Source organism: Schistosoma mansoni, chromosome W, assembly GCF_000237925.1.
Source record: "Schistosoma mansoni strain Puerto Rico chromosome W, complete genome".
NCBI classification, from domain to species: Eukaryota; Metazoa; Platyhelminthes; class Trematoda; order Strigeidida; family Schistosomatidae; genus Schistosoma; species Schistosoma mansoni.
In genome coordinates this window covers 44,610,173-44,625,993 of record NC_031502.1, presented here as the reverse complement: position 1 = coordinate 44,625,993, position 15,821 = coordinate 44,610,173, and the positions used below count along the sequence as shown (strand labels likewise).

Below are 15,821 nucleotides of genomic sequence, written 5' to 3'. Positions count from 1 at the left end.
GTTAGACTTCGTAATATCAAATAAATTGAGGATTGATAAGGAATTCAATAATAAATTAGTAGTAAATCTTTTATATCACAATGAGTAGGAATTTGAATTACTTACATTTTGTGACTGAGTGGAAGTCATTTCTTTAGAGTAAATAAATATTATTACCGAATAAATACAATTTTTAGTAGCATAAAGAGAACATAGCAGAATATTTTCAGTTATATAGGCTTACAGGCAATCAAGGGAAAAATGAAATGTTTTTGTGGTTACAGATCTCATGATTAAAACAGTTTGATGGATCCGTGATTGGGACAATAAATGTAACAGCCTCAAACTCCACAAGGGGCAATGGTTTAGTTAAAGATAAGCATACAACCCACGTTCATGGCATTTTACTGAGTCACTATATCTGAATAGTATCTAACATGGTGCATTGCAACGTCGAGTCATGACTAAGTTGTGAATTGATAGATAAAATTTGATCAGCACTGTTAATTAAATAGTATAAACTACTAAAATCCAGTGAGCACCCAGTTGCACTGAAGGGACTCAACGAATTCCTGAAGTATAATGCGAAACTCACAGAAGCGAAAACCAATCTTGATTTTATTCGTAATTGCACTGTTACACACCGATATCCGAAAGCCTATTGCAAATCCTTACGACGATGTAAAATTAAACCTAATATCAAATCACTAAAAAGATATGCGCTCAGTCAAATCGAATCTCTTCAAGCATATACTGTAGAATTAGAAAGGAATATTGCACAGCGATTATATGCCGTTGAAGATCTTCCACAAAACTTAAAGGATTCATTTATGACTTATGTCCTAGAAGTACAAAAAACAAGGGAAAACAAAAAGAGAATCGACCTAATCAAAGGACTAGACAACCAGATATTTAAACCGGATTTTCCAGACGACTGTAAGCGGTATGTTTTTAACTTTTCCTCTGTTAATCTCGATAGGACTCAACTAGAGGTTTTATCATTAGGTCCTAAGTTTTGTGATAGTCGTAGACATGTGGATCATCTGAAGACTGATGTCCAGTTTGAAAATCTATTTACCCAGACACAAGACCTTACACCCACGACAAAAGTAGAACATGAAAGGTTCAAAACCACGCTGGTTGACTGCTGTAACCAATTTAAAAGCAACAAGCATTATACAAATAGTATATTGACTGATAAACATCGTGAAGCTATCCGGAAACTAAAATTGAATGAACACATTCTTATCACTAAACCTGATAAAGGATCCGGCACCGTAATTCTAAACAAAACAGATTACTTAGATAAGATGAATAACTTACTGCGTGATCAAACTAAATTCCAAAAGCTTGGTTCATGTAAAGACCACAATGAAAAGACTGAACGCCAACTAACTGAGGCATTAAAATTTTTAAAACAACATCAATACATCTCTGAGCATACCTATAATGAGCTCAAGCCTTCTGGAACATATACTCCTCGACTCTATGGCCTACCTAAGATTCACAAACCTGAGGTTCCTTTACGCCCAATTCTGGACATGTCAAACTCACCATACCATTCAACAGCAAAATGGTTAGTGAAATTATTGGAACCATTACACCAAGAACTGGTTAACCACAGTGTTAAAGACGTGTTTGAATTTGTGGATTCAATAAAAAATAGGAATATAAATGGTAAAACCATGCTATCACTAGACATAGCATCTTTGTTCACTAACATCCCCCTGATTGAAACTATCGATTACATATGTGAACAAGTGCTAGAAAAGAAAATAGGGATACCGATTCCAATAAATAAATTGAAAGAACTCCTGTTGAAATGTACTATGAATATCTACTTTAAGTTTAACAATGAATTTTACAGACAAGTAGATGGAGTAGCAATGGGATCACCACTAGGCCCGATCCTTGCTGACATTTTTCTGGCCAAACTGGAAAATGGACCGTTAAAAGACACCTTAAGTGAGCTAGACTACTACTGTCGATACATAGATGACACACTAATCGTATGCGACGAAATGGTTGACAAACAGGAGATGTTAGACTTTTTCAATAACGTCCACCCAGCTATTCAATTCACCAGCGAAGAAGAGAAAGACAATAGTATAGCTTTCCTCGACGTCCTACTTTCTAGAAGGAGAGATGGTTCCATCAAACGAAATACATTTAGAAAGAATACATGGACGGGTCAGTATACCCATTTCCAAAGCTTCACTCCTCTTCAGTATAAAATAAATTTGGTTAAATGTCTCAGTCACAGAATCAAGCTATTATGTTCTGAGGACACTGTTGAGAGTGAAATAGATATACTGAAAAATACATTGCGAAGGAATGGCTACCCGGATAAGTTCGTTAAGAAATACCTAGTAGAAAGTACTGTTAAAATAAGAAGAAATTGTGAAACAGTGAGTAAAAAAACCTTGTATTTGAAACTGGACTTCAAAGGTGACATAGCGAGTGATATTCTAACACGCCGACTGAAAAGATCGGTTGAAAGGACGTTTTACGCCGCTAAGCTACACGTCACTTTCTCAACTAAACCAGTACTCACACAATTAATCAAGGATAAGTTACCGAAGATGGGCTCTTCCATGTGTGTATACCAATTCAACTGCTCCTGTGGAGCTAGTTACATAGGCCGTACTCAGAGGGCTTTATCCTTGCGTATTCGTGAACATGTACCAGCATGGTTGGGAAAAGGAGTCACTAAATCCATTAACAGCGCCATCCTTTCTCACTTGGTAGACAGTGAACATCATATCAAAATAGAAGAAGCCTTCTCTGTTTTATATCAAGTTCCGAAAACTCTACCTCAAAGAGCTAGATTACGATTACTTTACATAGCCGAAGCCATCTGGATCAACTCTAGAAAACCAAATTTATGCATCCAAAAAAAGTATATCCAGCCACTATGTTTACCTTGGCCTACGACTGGATCACCGGTTTCCTAAACTAAATATTATAAACCTCCCCCCCCTTTTTTTTCTTTTTTTTCTTTGTTGATCACCTCTATCTTAATCTTCACATCCATCATTCCCAATTCCTTTATCGTAATTATCTTGATAACATCCCCTTTTATTACATATTATATTCACACAACAATCTTATTATTATTACTATTACTATTTATCATTATTATCTCACTTGACAAGATGAAATTCTCCTACTATGCACTTTATTCACACAATTTTTTACATTTTCATTTTTTCTAAATTACTATTATATCGATTGTGACTAGACACTTGATTACAAATCACTTTGACCTTTATTAAATGACCTTTCTAATTTACAAATAACACAATTTTAAAGTATATATATGTCGTAACAGATGCAAACGTTTACCATTTTTAACATATAACATTGTCAAATTCATTAATACATGCCTCATTTTGGACTTTGTAAAATATTATAATTATGGACTTATAACTGTAGAGCCTGATGATGAAGTTATTGAAAACAATTGTTCGCTCAAGTATTGTTCATTTTTGAATTAGAAATAATTATCAAGACGACAATGAAAAGAAGAGCCGATTACTTAAGTATTCGAATTTTAACAACTCAGGTATAAAGGCCACTCTAATTATTTCTATTTAAAAACTAAAATAGTATCCTTACTCAATACATGATAATAGTAGATCAAAGCTGAGTGCATGATTAAACTTCACTATGAATTATATGACGTAGAATTTCGCTAACTTCAATCATATCACCAAAGAGGCTAAGACGTTTAGGAACCTCGGAGTGTACGGCTTAAGTGGGTTTAGTTATTCTTGTTGAAGTAATGTAACATGACCAACATGGATGGAAAAACATGACTAATACAGTGTTAATTACCAAAGACTTTAATTATTGCTCAAATTTGGCAAGTGAATTGCCTTCGAGTCCTATATATGAAAGACGAATTAGTCAGTCAAATCATGAACACCTAGTAACCAGAGCACAGAATACTCAAAACGGATCAACGAGCAAACAACGTGCAACAGAAACTGGATTATTACACGTAACAACCACTGATTTCCGATCCATGTTTGCTCGCGGTAAAAACCACTTCTAAATTGAGCCGACCTAAACAACTAATCAATAAAATCATATCACGTTAGAATATTGGAAAATATTACGAATGTACGATCAAATTACTTTTAATTAACGAGGAAGATAATACTTTATTTAGTCAGCTAACTGTAATAGAATATTGAAAGAACACAGATGTAAGTTAGGAGTGAATAAAATGACAAGGTTTGTAAACTGTACAATCTTTTACTTCAGTTTATCTTTGAGTCGGGGATATGCAAATAGTGATCTTGGCATTTCAGCCAATTAGATATACATTGTGATCACCTGATTCATACCAAAATTTAAAAATAAATATCAAAACAAATGAAATATTACCGTGCTTTCTCCGAAACCAGGATGATTCCATCCTAAAACTGAATAACCTCGTCCAAGTGGGACCCAGGGAGTTCCAATCTCAGGATATCCACCATTACCTTCACAACAGAGTACCTACAAAAAGTAAAACTCCAGACTAAAGCCGATCAATTGAAATAATAGGTTTGAGGAGCTTATTATGTTCCATCAAAACGACCTTATAACAGAACATTTTCGAAAACACCATCAATATCCTTAGTAATCAGTAGATTGATTCTAAATCATATGTAAATTCAGGGCAAGAAACATAAAGGATCTGAAGTATAATCTAAAGCATCTAGAAATTCTTGCAATTCTTTTTATTAAAATAACCGGGGGAAACTATTTCAATGATATCACGCTTCAGTAACATTACGCTAAATTATCTAGTCAGAAGGTTCACGAAGTGGACCGAAACCATGGTACCTGAAATTCGTACATAATATGAAAAGGTGAAAAAAGTTCATGAGAAACTAAAGATTTAAATTTTTTTAAGTACAATTGACCCCAGATGCCCTGGTACGATCGAGGGTGTTCTTTACGAAATTGACAACACGAAAAGTGAAAGTTCGGCGCTTGCAACGGGTTGGTGGACACGGAGGACTCAACTAGGGGAGTCGAAAAACCCTGATTTCAAATCAGTGGTGCACATGGGTTCCAGTATCCTGAGGGAACAAATAGCGTATGAACCAATAGTTGATCACCGGCTACCATGGGACTGCATCTCCTAACGTTGCTCCACTGCCTTGTGGATTAGACCTTTAGGTCAAAGGCTCTTAAGAAAACCACCTGCTTTGGTCTGGGCACCCGGGCAGTAACACATCCCTCACAAAAATCAATGATAACTGCTACTGGCTTCATTGTTATTGTGTGGCGCATACATATTTGGTGTCCCCTTGTAATAATGTTTATGTATCCAAATAAATAAATAAATAAATTTTAAGTACAATTAGATAACATATTAGTATCTTCAAATACGTGAGAACTATTTCTTAAACAAAAATAACCTACGACTTTCACATTCCGATGACCATGAGAACAAAACAATGTTTCAAAGCCGTAAGAGCTAAAAACTCTCCTATTTTGTCATCAAATTACCAGTGGTGAAATATACTGAATACCACAGTAGTTTTCTCCAACTACATTATACAAATGAAGTAGATTTGATTACACGTTAACACTTGTTATTATCGTCCGCAAACTCCCTTTTACCTACAGCCGAGTAATATCCTTATCCCCCACACAAACTGCATGGCTTAAAGCCGAATATATAAAACTGTCGGCACGAAGTGGTGGACATTGTTGGATTTTACTCAAATCACGAACGGATCTAAGTTAGACGATCATTAATGATCTGGAAGCACTGGACGACCGTTTTGTCCTGGTAGGAGGCTCCTCAGCAGTCTCCATCAGCGACGTTGCACGCGGGAATCGGACCCAGTGTCTTCGATCTTGCATTCGAAAGCCTAACCTGTAGACCGCTGAGCCAGCATCCAATAGTGAACATATCTAACTTCAATCAACCGGAGCCTTTGCTCTGAGTGTCAAGATATATCTCATTGATAATCTTTTTAATATTTAATTATCGAAGATTGACAAAGTTAATGTACGTATCCTGTATAAAATAAGAAGTCAGCGTAATAAATACACGAAATAAGGTTACAAAAACTTTACGAACATTAAGGTACATAAATTTGATCAACCTTCAAAATAAAACCCATTTGTGGCAATACAGTGCTTCATTTTCATTGTTGAAAATATCTCTGGAAATCCTCAGAAGTCAGGCTCTTCAGCTACTTCGTTATCTCAAGCTTTGCAAATAAATTCGTCAATCACAAATGGTTCGCTAGAACTGTCTATACAGACAATTTTTCAAAATCCAGGTCATCAGTAGTCCGAACAGTGAACTTGGAATCCATAGTCATTCGGGACATCCAATAATCACAACGTTAGCTAAAAAGCTCGGTTAACTTGAAAAACTTTGCTTACTTCAGCAGGTTATTTTGTAAGCATCACTAAACATTTCGTGAATTTCATAAGAGAAATATCTCAGTTTTGTCAGAAATTTGATGCTGATTCGTCGCATATTTATCGGACAGACGACGTATATCACTAGGAAATTCTCTTGAATATGCGACACGATTTAACTGAAAACCCGTTTACTTTACTTAGGAACCGGTTATGATTCTTATTTCCACAATTTACTGTCGTAAGATTGAAATTCTATGGTCGAAACGTAGAAAAATTAGTATTCGGTCATAATATAAAGATTTTGAGCTAAAGGTATGCTAAAATAAGACAACTAAAGTTGACTAAAACTTTATAGAACTAAACAAATAGTAACAATTATCTTACTAAAATCTCTCCATTCAAATCATCTTGTTCCAGAGAAATAGATTTTGAACCTGACTTGATTCGACGATCAGCATAAAATGCTTCAACAAATTCCCCTTCTCTAGTTAATAATCCAATTCTTTGAATATTATACTAGTAAATATTTTGAAAATGTGAACAAATGAACTATTTTTAAAAGAAATATTACAGCAAATGATGAAGAGATATGTAAAGTAAATACAACACATACTCATCCATATGGTATATACTCTATAGTAACTCAATAAGATCAGAATGGATTTGATTGTTTGTAACTAGTTGAAAACCAGGTATATATATATATATATGAAATAAACAGTTGGATGGTAGTTCTATCCTTTAAGAGCTGTCTAGTTAGGAGTTAGAAATCGGTACTATAAACAATCATCAGGTTCATTACCTAAATCTTTTCGGTTCTGTAATGTATGCTACTTACGCTGACAGATATAAGTAGTATGTAACACCAATCGGTATTGGAATGTCTGGCAGCTAAAGATTGGAATGAAGATAACAGGAAGGAAATCTGGGAGCAATCCAAATAAGAACAGAATTAGAGGAATAATGGAGTGTGTAAGGGATAACGCAAAGAAGATGTGAAAACGATGTATTTAATGTATGCCCTGGTAGGGTCAAGAGTGGGGAGAATTAGCTTCCACCCTCGAAATGCTCTCACATGGCCACGCGTATACAATCACTGTCACGAAAGTCCTACTCACTGCCTTCTCGTGGCGCCGGTGTTCTTTACGAAATTGACAACACGAAAAGTGAAAGTTCGGCGCTTGCAACGGGTTGGTGGACACGGAGGACTCAACTAGGGGAGTCGGAAAACCCTGATTTCAAATCAGTGGTGCACATGGGTTCCAGTATCCTGAGGGAACAAATAGCGTATGAACCAATAGTTGATCACCGGCTACCATGGGACTGCATCTCCTAACGTTGCTCCACTGCCTTGTGGATTAGACCTTTAGGTCAAAGGCTCTTAAGAAAACCACCTGCTTTGGTCTGGGCACCCGGGCAATAACATAGCCCTTACACAAGTCGAATGATTGATGTGGTGCATATCTATTTGGTGCCTCCTTGTACCATTGTTTGTGTGTTTAAATAAATAAATATTTTACTAAGCTACTGAGTGATTTCCTGTTAAACAATAAATTGGTTTTACCCACCTGAGGTCTCATTCACTTCAGTTTGTTAAACTGACTAGACCCATAAAAACAGTATCGGCAAATGAAATAACTTAATTTATAGAAAATATTTAAAAGTATTCAGGTTTCCGAAAACTGTAATTATCATGAAAGCTCATGTTGACGGTAATAAACAAAAGTAACCAGAAGCAGGTTGAATAAATGGTAAAAGGAATGCTGCCACTAAAATAAAATATTTACCTTCATTTGCAATCTACTTCGAGCATCTAATCGAGCTTTAACTGTTTTTAAAAAGTATAAAAGAAAGGTATATGTCTAATAGATAACATATTATTAAAAAGATTATCGTTTTATTATTATTATTTATTATTATAGTAAATACACATCATTTCTCAAAAGCCAAAGTAATTGAAGACATTTACGCTGATAAGGAACATAACAATAATTTATCATCGACCTGAATGCTAACTTACGACAAAAATACAAGTGATACAAGGGATGGTTTAAAACACTTTCATCTCTCTCGGAGATACTACGATAATACGTTAATACGATAAGACTAGTCACGCTATATTAGATCAAGGATTCACAACTAAGAATAGAGAACCATAATAACACTAGATAATACTTTATTCAACACAGTTACAAGCAGTAACAGTCGGTAGGTCCGGAGGAGAAATCAATGAGAGGAAAGGAAACTACATATTTAAGTCAGTAGGTGTTAGCGGGACAAAGATTGGATTAAAGCATGTTTCATGCATGATGGTGTTGCTGCACGCTGATTGGTCCCCAAATGCCCTGGTACGGCCGAGAGTGGGGAGAGTCTGCTCTCCCTCTCGAAATGCTCTCATATGGCCACGCGAATATATAACCTCTGCCAGGGAAGTCCTGCTCACTGCCTTCTCGTGGCGGGGGTGTTGTTCACAAAAGTGAGAGGACGAAAAGCAAATGTCCGGCGCTTTAACCGGGTTGGTGGATGTGGAGGATCCACCTAGGGGAGTTAGAAAACCCTCATTCCAAACCAAAGGTGCACATGGGCTCCAGTATCCTGAAGGAACGAATGGCGCATGAACCAACTGTTGGTCATTGGCTACCATGGGACTGCATCTCCTTACGATGCTCCACTGCCTTGTGGACTAGACCTTTAGGTCAAAGGCTCCGGGTGTGGCCCCCTAAGAAAACCACCTGCTTCAGTCTGGGCACCTGGGCAGTATCACAGCCCTCACACAAGTCGAATGAGATTTGTGAGGCCCATATTTATCTGGTGCTTCCTTGTATCAATATTTATGTGTTTAAATAAATAAATAAGAAAACGCTGATTGGCTAATTATTATCCAATCAGCTCTAGTCGTTGCTTGGAGAAGACTCTAGAAGCTTCTTATGTATATACTATAAATATATGAACGTTATTCAAACCAGTGATTGCTGCTCATTTGCCATTGTTATTTTGAATACAATTTCGTTCCTGTTCAACGTGTTCTGATTTTGGGGTCTTGTCGAGCGTTATTGTATAAGAATACTAAGCAATAGGAGTAGCTGGGTCGTTTATTAGCAAACAATTATAACAGTAGGTTAAGTGACTGCTTGTCCACTCTCAGTGACCGATCCTATTTTACTCACTGTCACACATCGTAAAGTTAAACAAAAACCAAGACAAAGCCAATAAAAGTCTTCAGATATTTACTGTTATGTTTTAAAAACTATATCTATAAAACTATGATAATGAGTCAGCTGATAGACAAGTATTCGATAAAGATCGTCTTATTAACAAATATCACTATTTCATAGTACGATAGAGATAAATTCCATTGAGTAATACTAGAGTTGAAATGAAAACAGCTGAATAAAACTTGAGCCCAAACTGGTCAAATAATTACTAGCTACTAAGTAGACTTAGTGATTGGGCTTATGTGTCATGACAACTCATCCTGGCAATGGTAGCTGGAATGCTTACTCCATAAAATCTAGCCATGTAGAAAAGAGCCTGTTCAAGTGGCAGAGATAAAAGCAGTTGCTGTTAGCATGAAAATGTTTTAAATCGTAATGTAGCTTGAAGAAATAGTACAGCTGGTTGAAGTACCAGCAGTTATGATGTCAATTACAGTATTTCTGATGTAACCATAGGGCATACCCAATTATGATATCTATCTCCTTTGAGGAAAGATAAGAAAATTAAAATCACACCAATAGCGTGAACACTAATACGTAACAAAAGCAACAAAAATGGAAGAAAGAACTGGTGCTAGATAGCAATCAGCAATTACTTAGTTATCAAAGATATTTGCTTGAAAAGGTTATAATCAATGAAACAAACACTAAAGAAGTTGGTCCTGAACAACGAATGAGATGGCACAAAGATGTATTAGCCTCAATTGTCACACTTAATATCAAGAAAGAGAGTGGTAGCTAACAAATCGGACGTCAAAAAAGTCAAAATAATTATAGTATTAATATTAGCGACAAACAGAACACAGAATATAGTTCAAAATGAACGAATGAAATCAAAGAATGGACGCATCTGTACCACTCTGACGGTTTTTAACCCACATTACCTCAATATCTGAGGGAAAAGTCGTACCGTTAACTGTACAGAAGCGTGACAGCAGTAAGTTGTTTCTCTCAGACAACCAAAATCTGGAGCGAAGCTGTCTTTTCACAAAAAAAAGAAGGGTTAAAAAGGCCGGCCCTAAAAATTCCAAACGTCACCTTACCCTGTGGATTTCTAATTTCTGAAGCAAGCATCTTCAAGAACAAGGCTAATAGATCGATAACCTGACACAAAAATCCCGTGTGTGAACGGCCCCAAGCAAATGTTCTTTGGGTCTGCGTTCACAACTCCAGGTAGATACAACCATTACAAATTCAGCCTTTTTTCAGTTTCCACAGAGTGGATATCCAGCAAGCGAAAACCATTCCCGAACCTCTGACACCATTAAAGATCCTCTTATTCAAGACCGAATCCCTCCTTCGATTCTTAATATTCCTTCTGTGACTACCTAGGGTCCCCAAACAGAGATTATTGTTAACCACAAACACAAAGTTGATATCTCTCCATACTGCACAAGCTAACGGTTAATCAATTTATGGGCTGACGCCACGTAATAGTTTCTTAGCCTCTAGACTTTTAACCTGCTTCTACGCCAGCAAATTTTTGGCGCCGGAATAGGCTAGGGGAGGTTATATGCAAGAGATGAACCCCCAACCAGTATCGATGAAGGTTAACTAGTCCTACTTATAACCCAGAGCATAACTTCAGTATTGCTCATCACGTAGTCAAGCACACAAGAAATACTTCAAAAACGACTATAATAAAACAAGTGCAACCTACTCATGTCTTCCACTTTTATAAGTCGCTTTACTGTTACAAAGCAAAACACTGGAATCTTGCTTAGTATACTCGTCCTTGGATAAGCAGACATAAATCTACCCCTACTGTAACTTCCGTAGGTTGACAAAAGCCGAACAAACTTTGTGTGTATGCCGTATTTTCATCAACTACAGACACATTATGTTTGATAAAACCTCAAAGACTAGTGAAGTTATCAACGCCCTCAACAGTTTCATTTCCTATGATAAGAGCAGGTGCCGACACAGACCGATTCGGAAGCAAAACTCCACATTCTGAGGGAAAGAATCCCATAGTAAATATATCATCCATTGTTACTCAGAGTTCAGAAGACTTTGAGTTTGTCAATCTTTCACTAAAAAGAACTATTTCAACGGCACACTCTGGACCGATGAGTCTCTCTGAAAGCAGTTGCTCACGGTACCATTCGACTATTTCAATTATTAAGGCAACAAGTAAAAGCAGAAAAAACAGATTTCATTGATACATATATGACATCACAATTGAATGATTTTTGGATAAATCTAAAATAATGTGCTGATATATAATTGATTAGTTTCATTCAATGACAACTTGAGTCTCCCTGATTATAAACACAGCAAACAGGTAAGTTTTGAGATTGAAAAGATACAATAAACTTAGCCACCTGAAGAGTTAAAATATGCACTGCGACATTTCAGATTATCGACAGAATTTCTAAACATTTCGTAAAATAAACTAAGATTAAGGAAGTGGAGAAAATTTTAGTAACCGAAATTAAAGTATAGTATGTGATATTTTTTATGATATTCATTTGTGCAATCCTATTGCAATAAAATATGATCGAAATAGTGAAGCACTAAGGAAAAAGTTGGAAACAGTCACACCTGACTTACATGTAAGAGAATTTAAAATCCATGTACATCCAACATATGTCATACGAATACCAATAGTGTGAGCTATAATCCAACTACAGACAACATAACAGAAATTTACATGGACAATTGGCGAAATTTGAAAGTTTTACAGGAATTAGACATTCAGTATATAGAGTACAATATACGTAAAAACTAGATTTATATAATCTCAGTAACTAAAATTATAATTACTCAAATTGTAATCAAAATTGGGAAGTTCTAGATTTTTTCATCCAATCTTATATTTTGTCGACATCCAATAACTGGAAATACTAAAATATTGAATTAATTTATATAAGCCAATACTACACGTTTTACCGACCGAAACCAAAACATAAAAACCAGTAAAGAATAAAACTGTACTAATCTCTTACTATCAGATTTAGTCCAAAATCCCTAAAATTTCCAACCATTCCTGACATATTTAAGAAATAAGTCATTATCTAAATATATAGACGACATACTATATAGAACTTAGAGCAAATGGATTTATATCTATACTGTAATACTAACAAGATGGTCTGTTAAATGATAAAGGGCAATCATAGAAAATCGGTTAAGTTAGATAGGAAATAAAACGAAGATAACACGGGAGATACTTTAGTACGAAGCCTTGTTCGTCAAGTATACACAACACACCCAACAGACAATGTCCAACATATACTAGGAGTAGGTTGGAAGAAAGCTAGGGGTGGCCAGACCAAAACGTAGCACAAATCAATGAAGTCACTGACAAATAGACTGAGCCATGTTGGTAGGTGTAGACTACCTGGTTGGGATTCGCGAGATGATAGCAACCGATGGTTAGAGACCTTGAATGACACGGCTCAAAATCGTTTGCAATGGCGAAGGTGCATCCACTCTTTGTGTTCTACCAAATTCTAATCTTCTGAATTCTTCATGTCCGTATCCTTTTTTTCTTTCCAAATTTATTTCACTGTATTATACTCCTTGAATAACATCTTCAAACCCTAATCTTTCACATAATGCTTATACTCTTACTACTTCTACCACTATGGGATTTGAATCGACAACTGCATCTCTGTGCTAATGTGGTATGGCAACTCGAACTGATGTACGTACGTACGAAGTTCCACGTTGTGACTGACTGACTGACTAAAAACACCGGGAGAATCCTGGCAACACTGCAACGATGATACATAAATAATCAGAACTAGAAAGTTGTAAGGATGTGATTTCGTTGGTACGACAAACAATAAATTATTCAAAATGCTACTAATAGAATCAATGGTGTCATTTTATTTTACTTCACATTAACCTGCTTATTCACAAATAATACACAACAACAGGATTTGGTTCAGACGATAAATATTGCTTCTAATAATGTATATCATAACTTCTAAACCAATATTTCAAGTCTAATCAACATATGATTTTTTTTACTTTCTGTGTAGCACTTAACAAAGTTGTAAAGTGGACTAAAATACAGGCAGAAGCCTGTTTCAAAGTCATGAGCTTCAACACAATTTCAAGATCAGTAACATCAAAACATTTAGAAATAAAAGTAAAGAACTTACATTAAAGGAATAAATAATGCGGGTACGTCTGATATGCGTTTAGGAGTGGTCTTTTTTGGTTTTAAGGAGATACTAGGTAACTGCCGGACATCAAAATGAACAGGCCACGGAGAACTAAAAGTATAGAGCGTTAGTTTATTCTGTAACACTTATTTAGGATACTAAAATATATTACCACCGTCTCCTCATTGATCGTTTTCTTAGATTCCAAAAACAAAGCCATAAACTCCTGATAAGTATGATTACAAAACCTTCCAGTTCCTGCAAACGTTAACCGAATCAAACACTCTAACCTCTAAGTAAAAGGGCCGAAAAATATATGGTGAATGTAACAGCAACTAATCTAGAGAACTCAAAAAAATTATCATATAATTTCACTATGAAGTAATAATTATATTAGTTATAAGTAGGCATACGATTTCTAAATGCCCAGGGACTCCAAAAAAGAACAGTCCACTTAATCACCCCTACCGTTATTTGAAACATTTTGATAGCGCAGTTAGACGCCGATTCCAAAAAATTGGGGTTATATTCCATCGACTAAATCATTATGAAAAAAATAGAAATACTTGAAATGTTGCAATTAGTGGGACACTATGGAGAGATGGACCAAGCACACAAGACCACCAAACATGGATGGTTCGCCACATAGTAATTTTCAATGATCAGTTCGAATGATAATCTCTGTAATCGATACTCGCTGGAATTAGTTACAGCTTACCAAAGTATAAGAAGATTAGGATAAACAGTTGAAATGACTTTTGAAAAGTCGATTCCCGGAATGCTAAAATAACAAGAAAATTCATAATCATCCTATTACAAATTACATATCAAATACTAAAATGTTGTATTTACGGAAAGCGTTGAAAAACCAAAACGTTGGTGGCCTATATCTGTTTTTATGTAGGAGTGTAAGTGCACATTGTATTTGGATAAGTCAATGTTTTCTAATCATGGAAAACGATGTCAACCTCGACGACCACATTTTGTTGTTCATAAGCACTAATAAAAACTATGGGTTGATGGTCATCAACATAGTGATAAACAGAAAGAGACCATATGCAAATATTGGAGAAAGTTACTAGTCACGCTGAAACATTTATTAGTATTTCAATAAAGCCACTTCAACACCTATCGGTTTGTCGACACAAGAACACGAGATATATATGAGAAGCGTCCATGTATAGTATAAGGATGGTTGGAAAAACTTTGAAAAGTTAATAAAATATAAAACAATACGTCATTTGATATCACCATCTTTTATGTATGATTCACAAACACTTGATCAATGACAGTTTTCAAAATTTTAAGTATTTAAAACTTTATACTCCATGTGATCAAAACATTTAAAAGTTGAGATCGGTAACGCTATATTACGGAGGCTGATTTGAGCAACTCTTACAGTGACCTAGGAATATTTTGCACGATTTCAGCTACTTAAAAAGCAGACGATAAAAAAACAAATAAGTAGCAATAGGAGACAATAAAATTATCCAATGACTCGATATGAGTAATTTGGTTTGCTAAAGCCAAGGGATTCGCGTCTCCTGGAGTCCAGCCAATCTCAGTCAGTCAGCTACAACGTAGGACCAGGCACATATATGCATCGGTCCAAGTTGCCATACCTCGTTAGCACAACAAGATGAACACCGGATTCATAGAAGTAATTAATTTAGTGATGGTAGTATATAAAGAAAGGTTGTATATAAGGATATAGTACAGGAAGGAAGAGAGATATGAAGCAATTTTAATCTCAAGGTTTAAGGGAAGATAAAGAGTGTATACACCTACGCCATTGTGATCGATTCTGAGCCATGTCACCTAGAGTCTCCAACCATTGGTTACGATAGTCACGCGGACCCCAACCAGGTAGTCTGCATCTGCCAACATGGCTCAGGCTAGAAGTTAGTGACTTCAAACACTGATGCCATGTTTTGGTTTGGCCGCCCCTAACTCTCTTCCAACCATCCCCAATACTAGTCATCATAGCGCGTCGTGGTAATCGGTGTTCAGGCATACGTAACACATGGCCCAACCATCTCAGTCGATGAAGATTCATGACCTCATCAACTGATTTACCATAGTTCCCTAATACCCTGCGTCTAACCTCACTATTACTTACCCGGTGATCCCA

The 15,821-nt window shown here is 36.0% G+C and overlaps 1 protein-coding gene across 1 annotated transcript; it reads right to left on the bottom strand.

Moving 5' to 3' along the window:
* Window positions 1-4,350: 4,350 nt before the first annotated feature.
* Window positions 4,351-13,910, bottom strand: Smp_176590 (S09 family protease (S09 family); the record flags this gene model as incomplete). Its single annotated transcript, XM_018789840.1, has 6 exons — window positions 4,351-4,485; window positions 6,745-6,876; window positions 8,148-8,188; window positions 12,129-12,202; window positions 13,688-13,827; window positions 13,863-13,910. The coding sequence occupies 6 exons, from the start codon at window positions 13,908-13,910 to the stop codon at window positions 4,351-4,353; spliced, it is 570 nt and encodes a 189-aa protein (XP_018655243.1).
* Window positions 13,911-15,821: the final 1,911 nt, after the last annotated feature.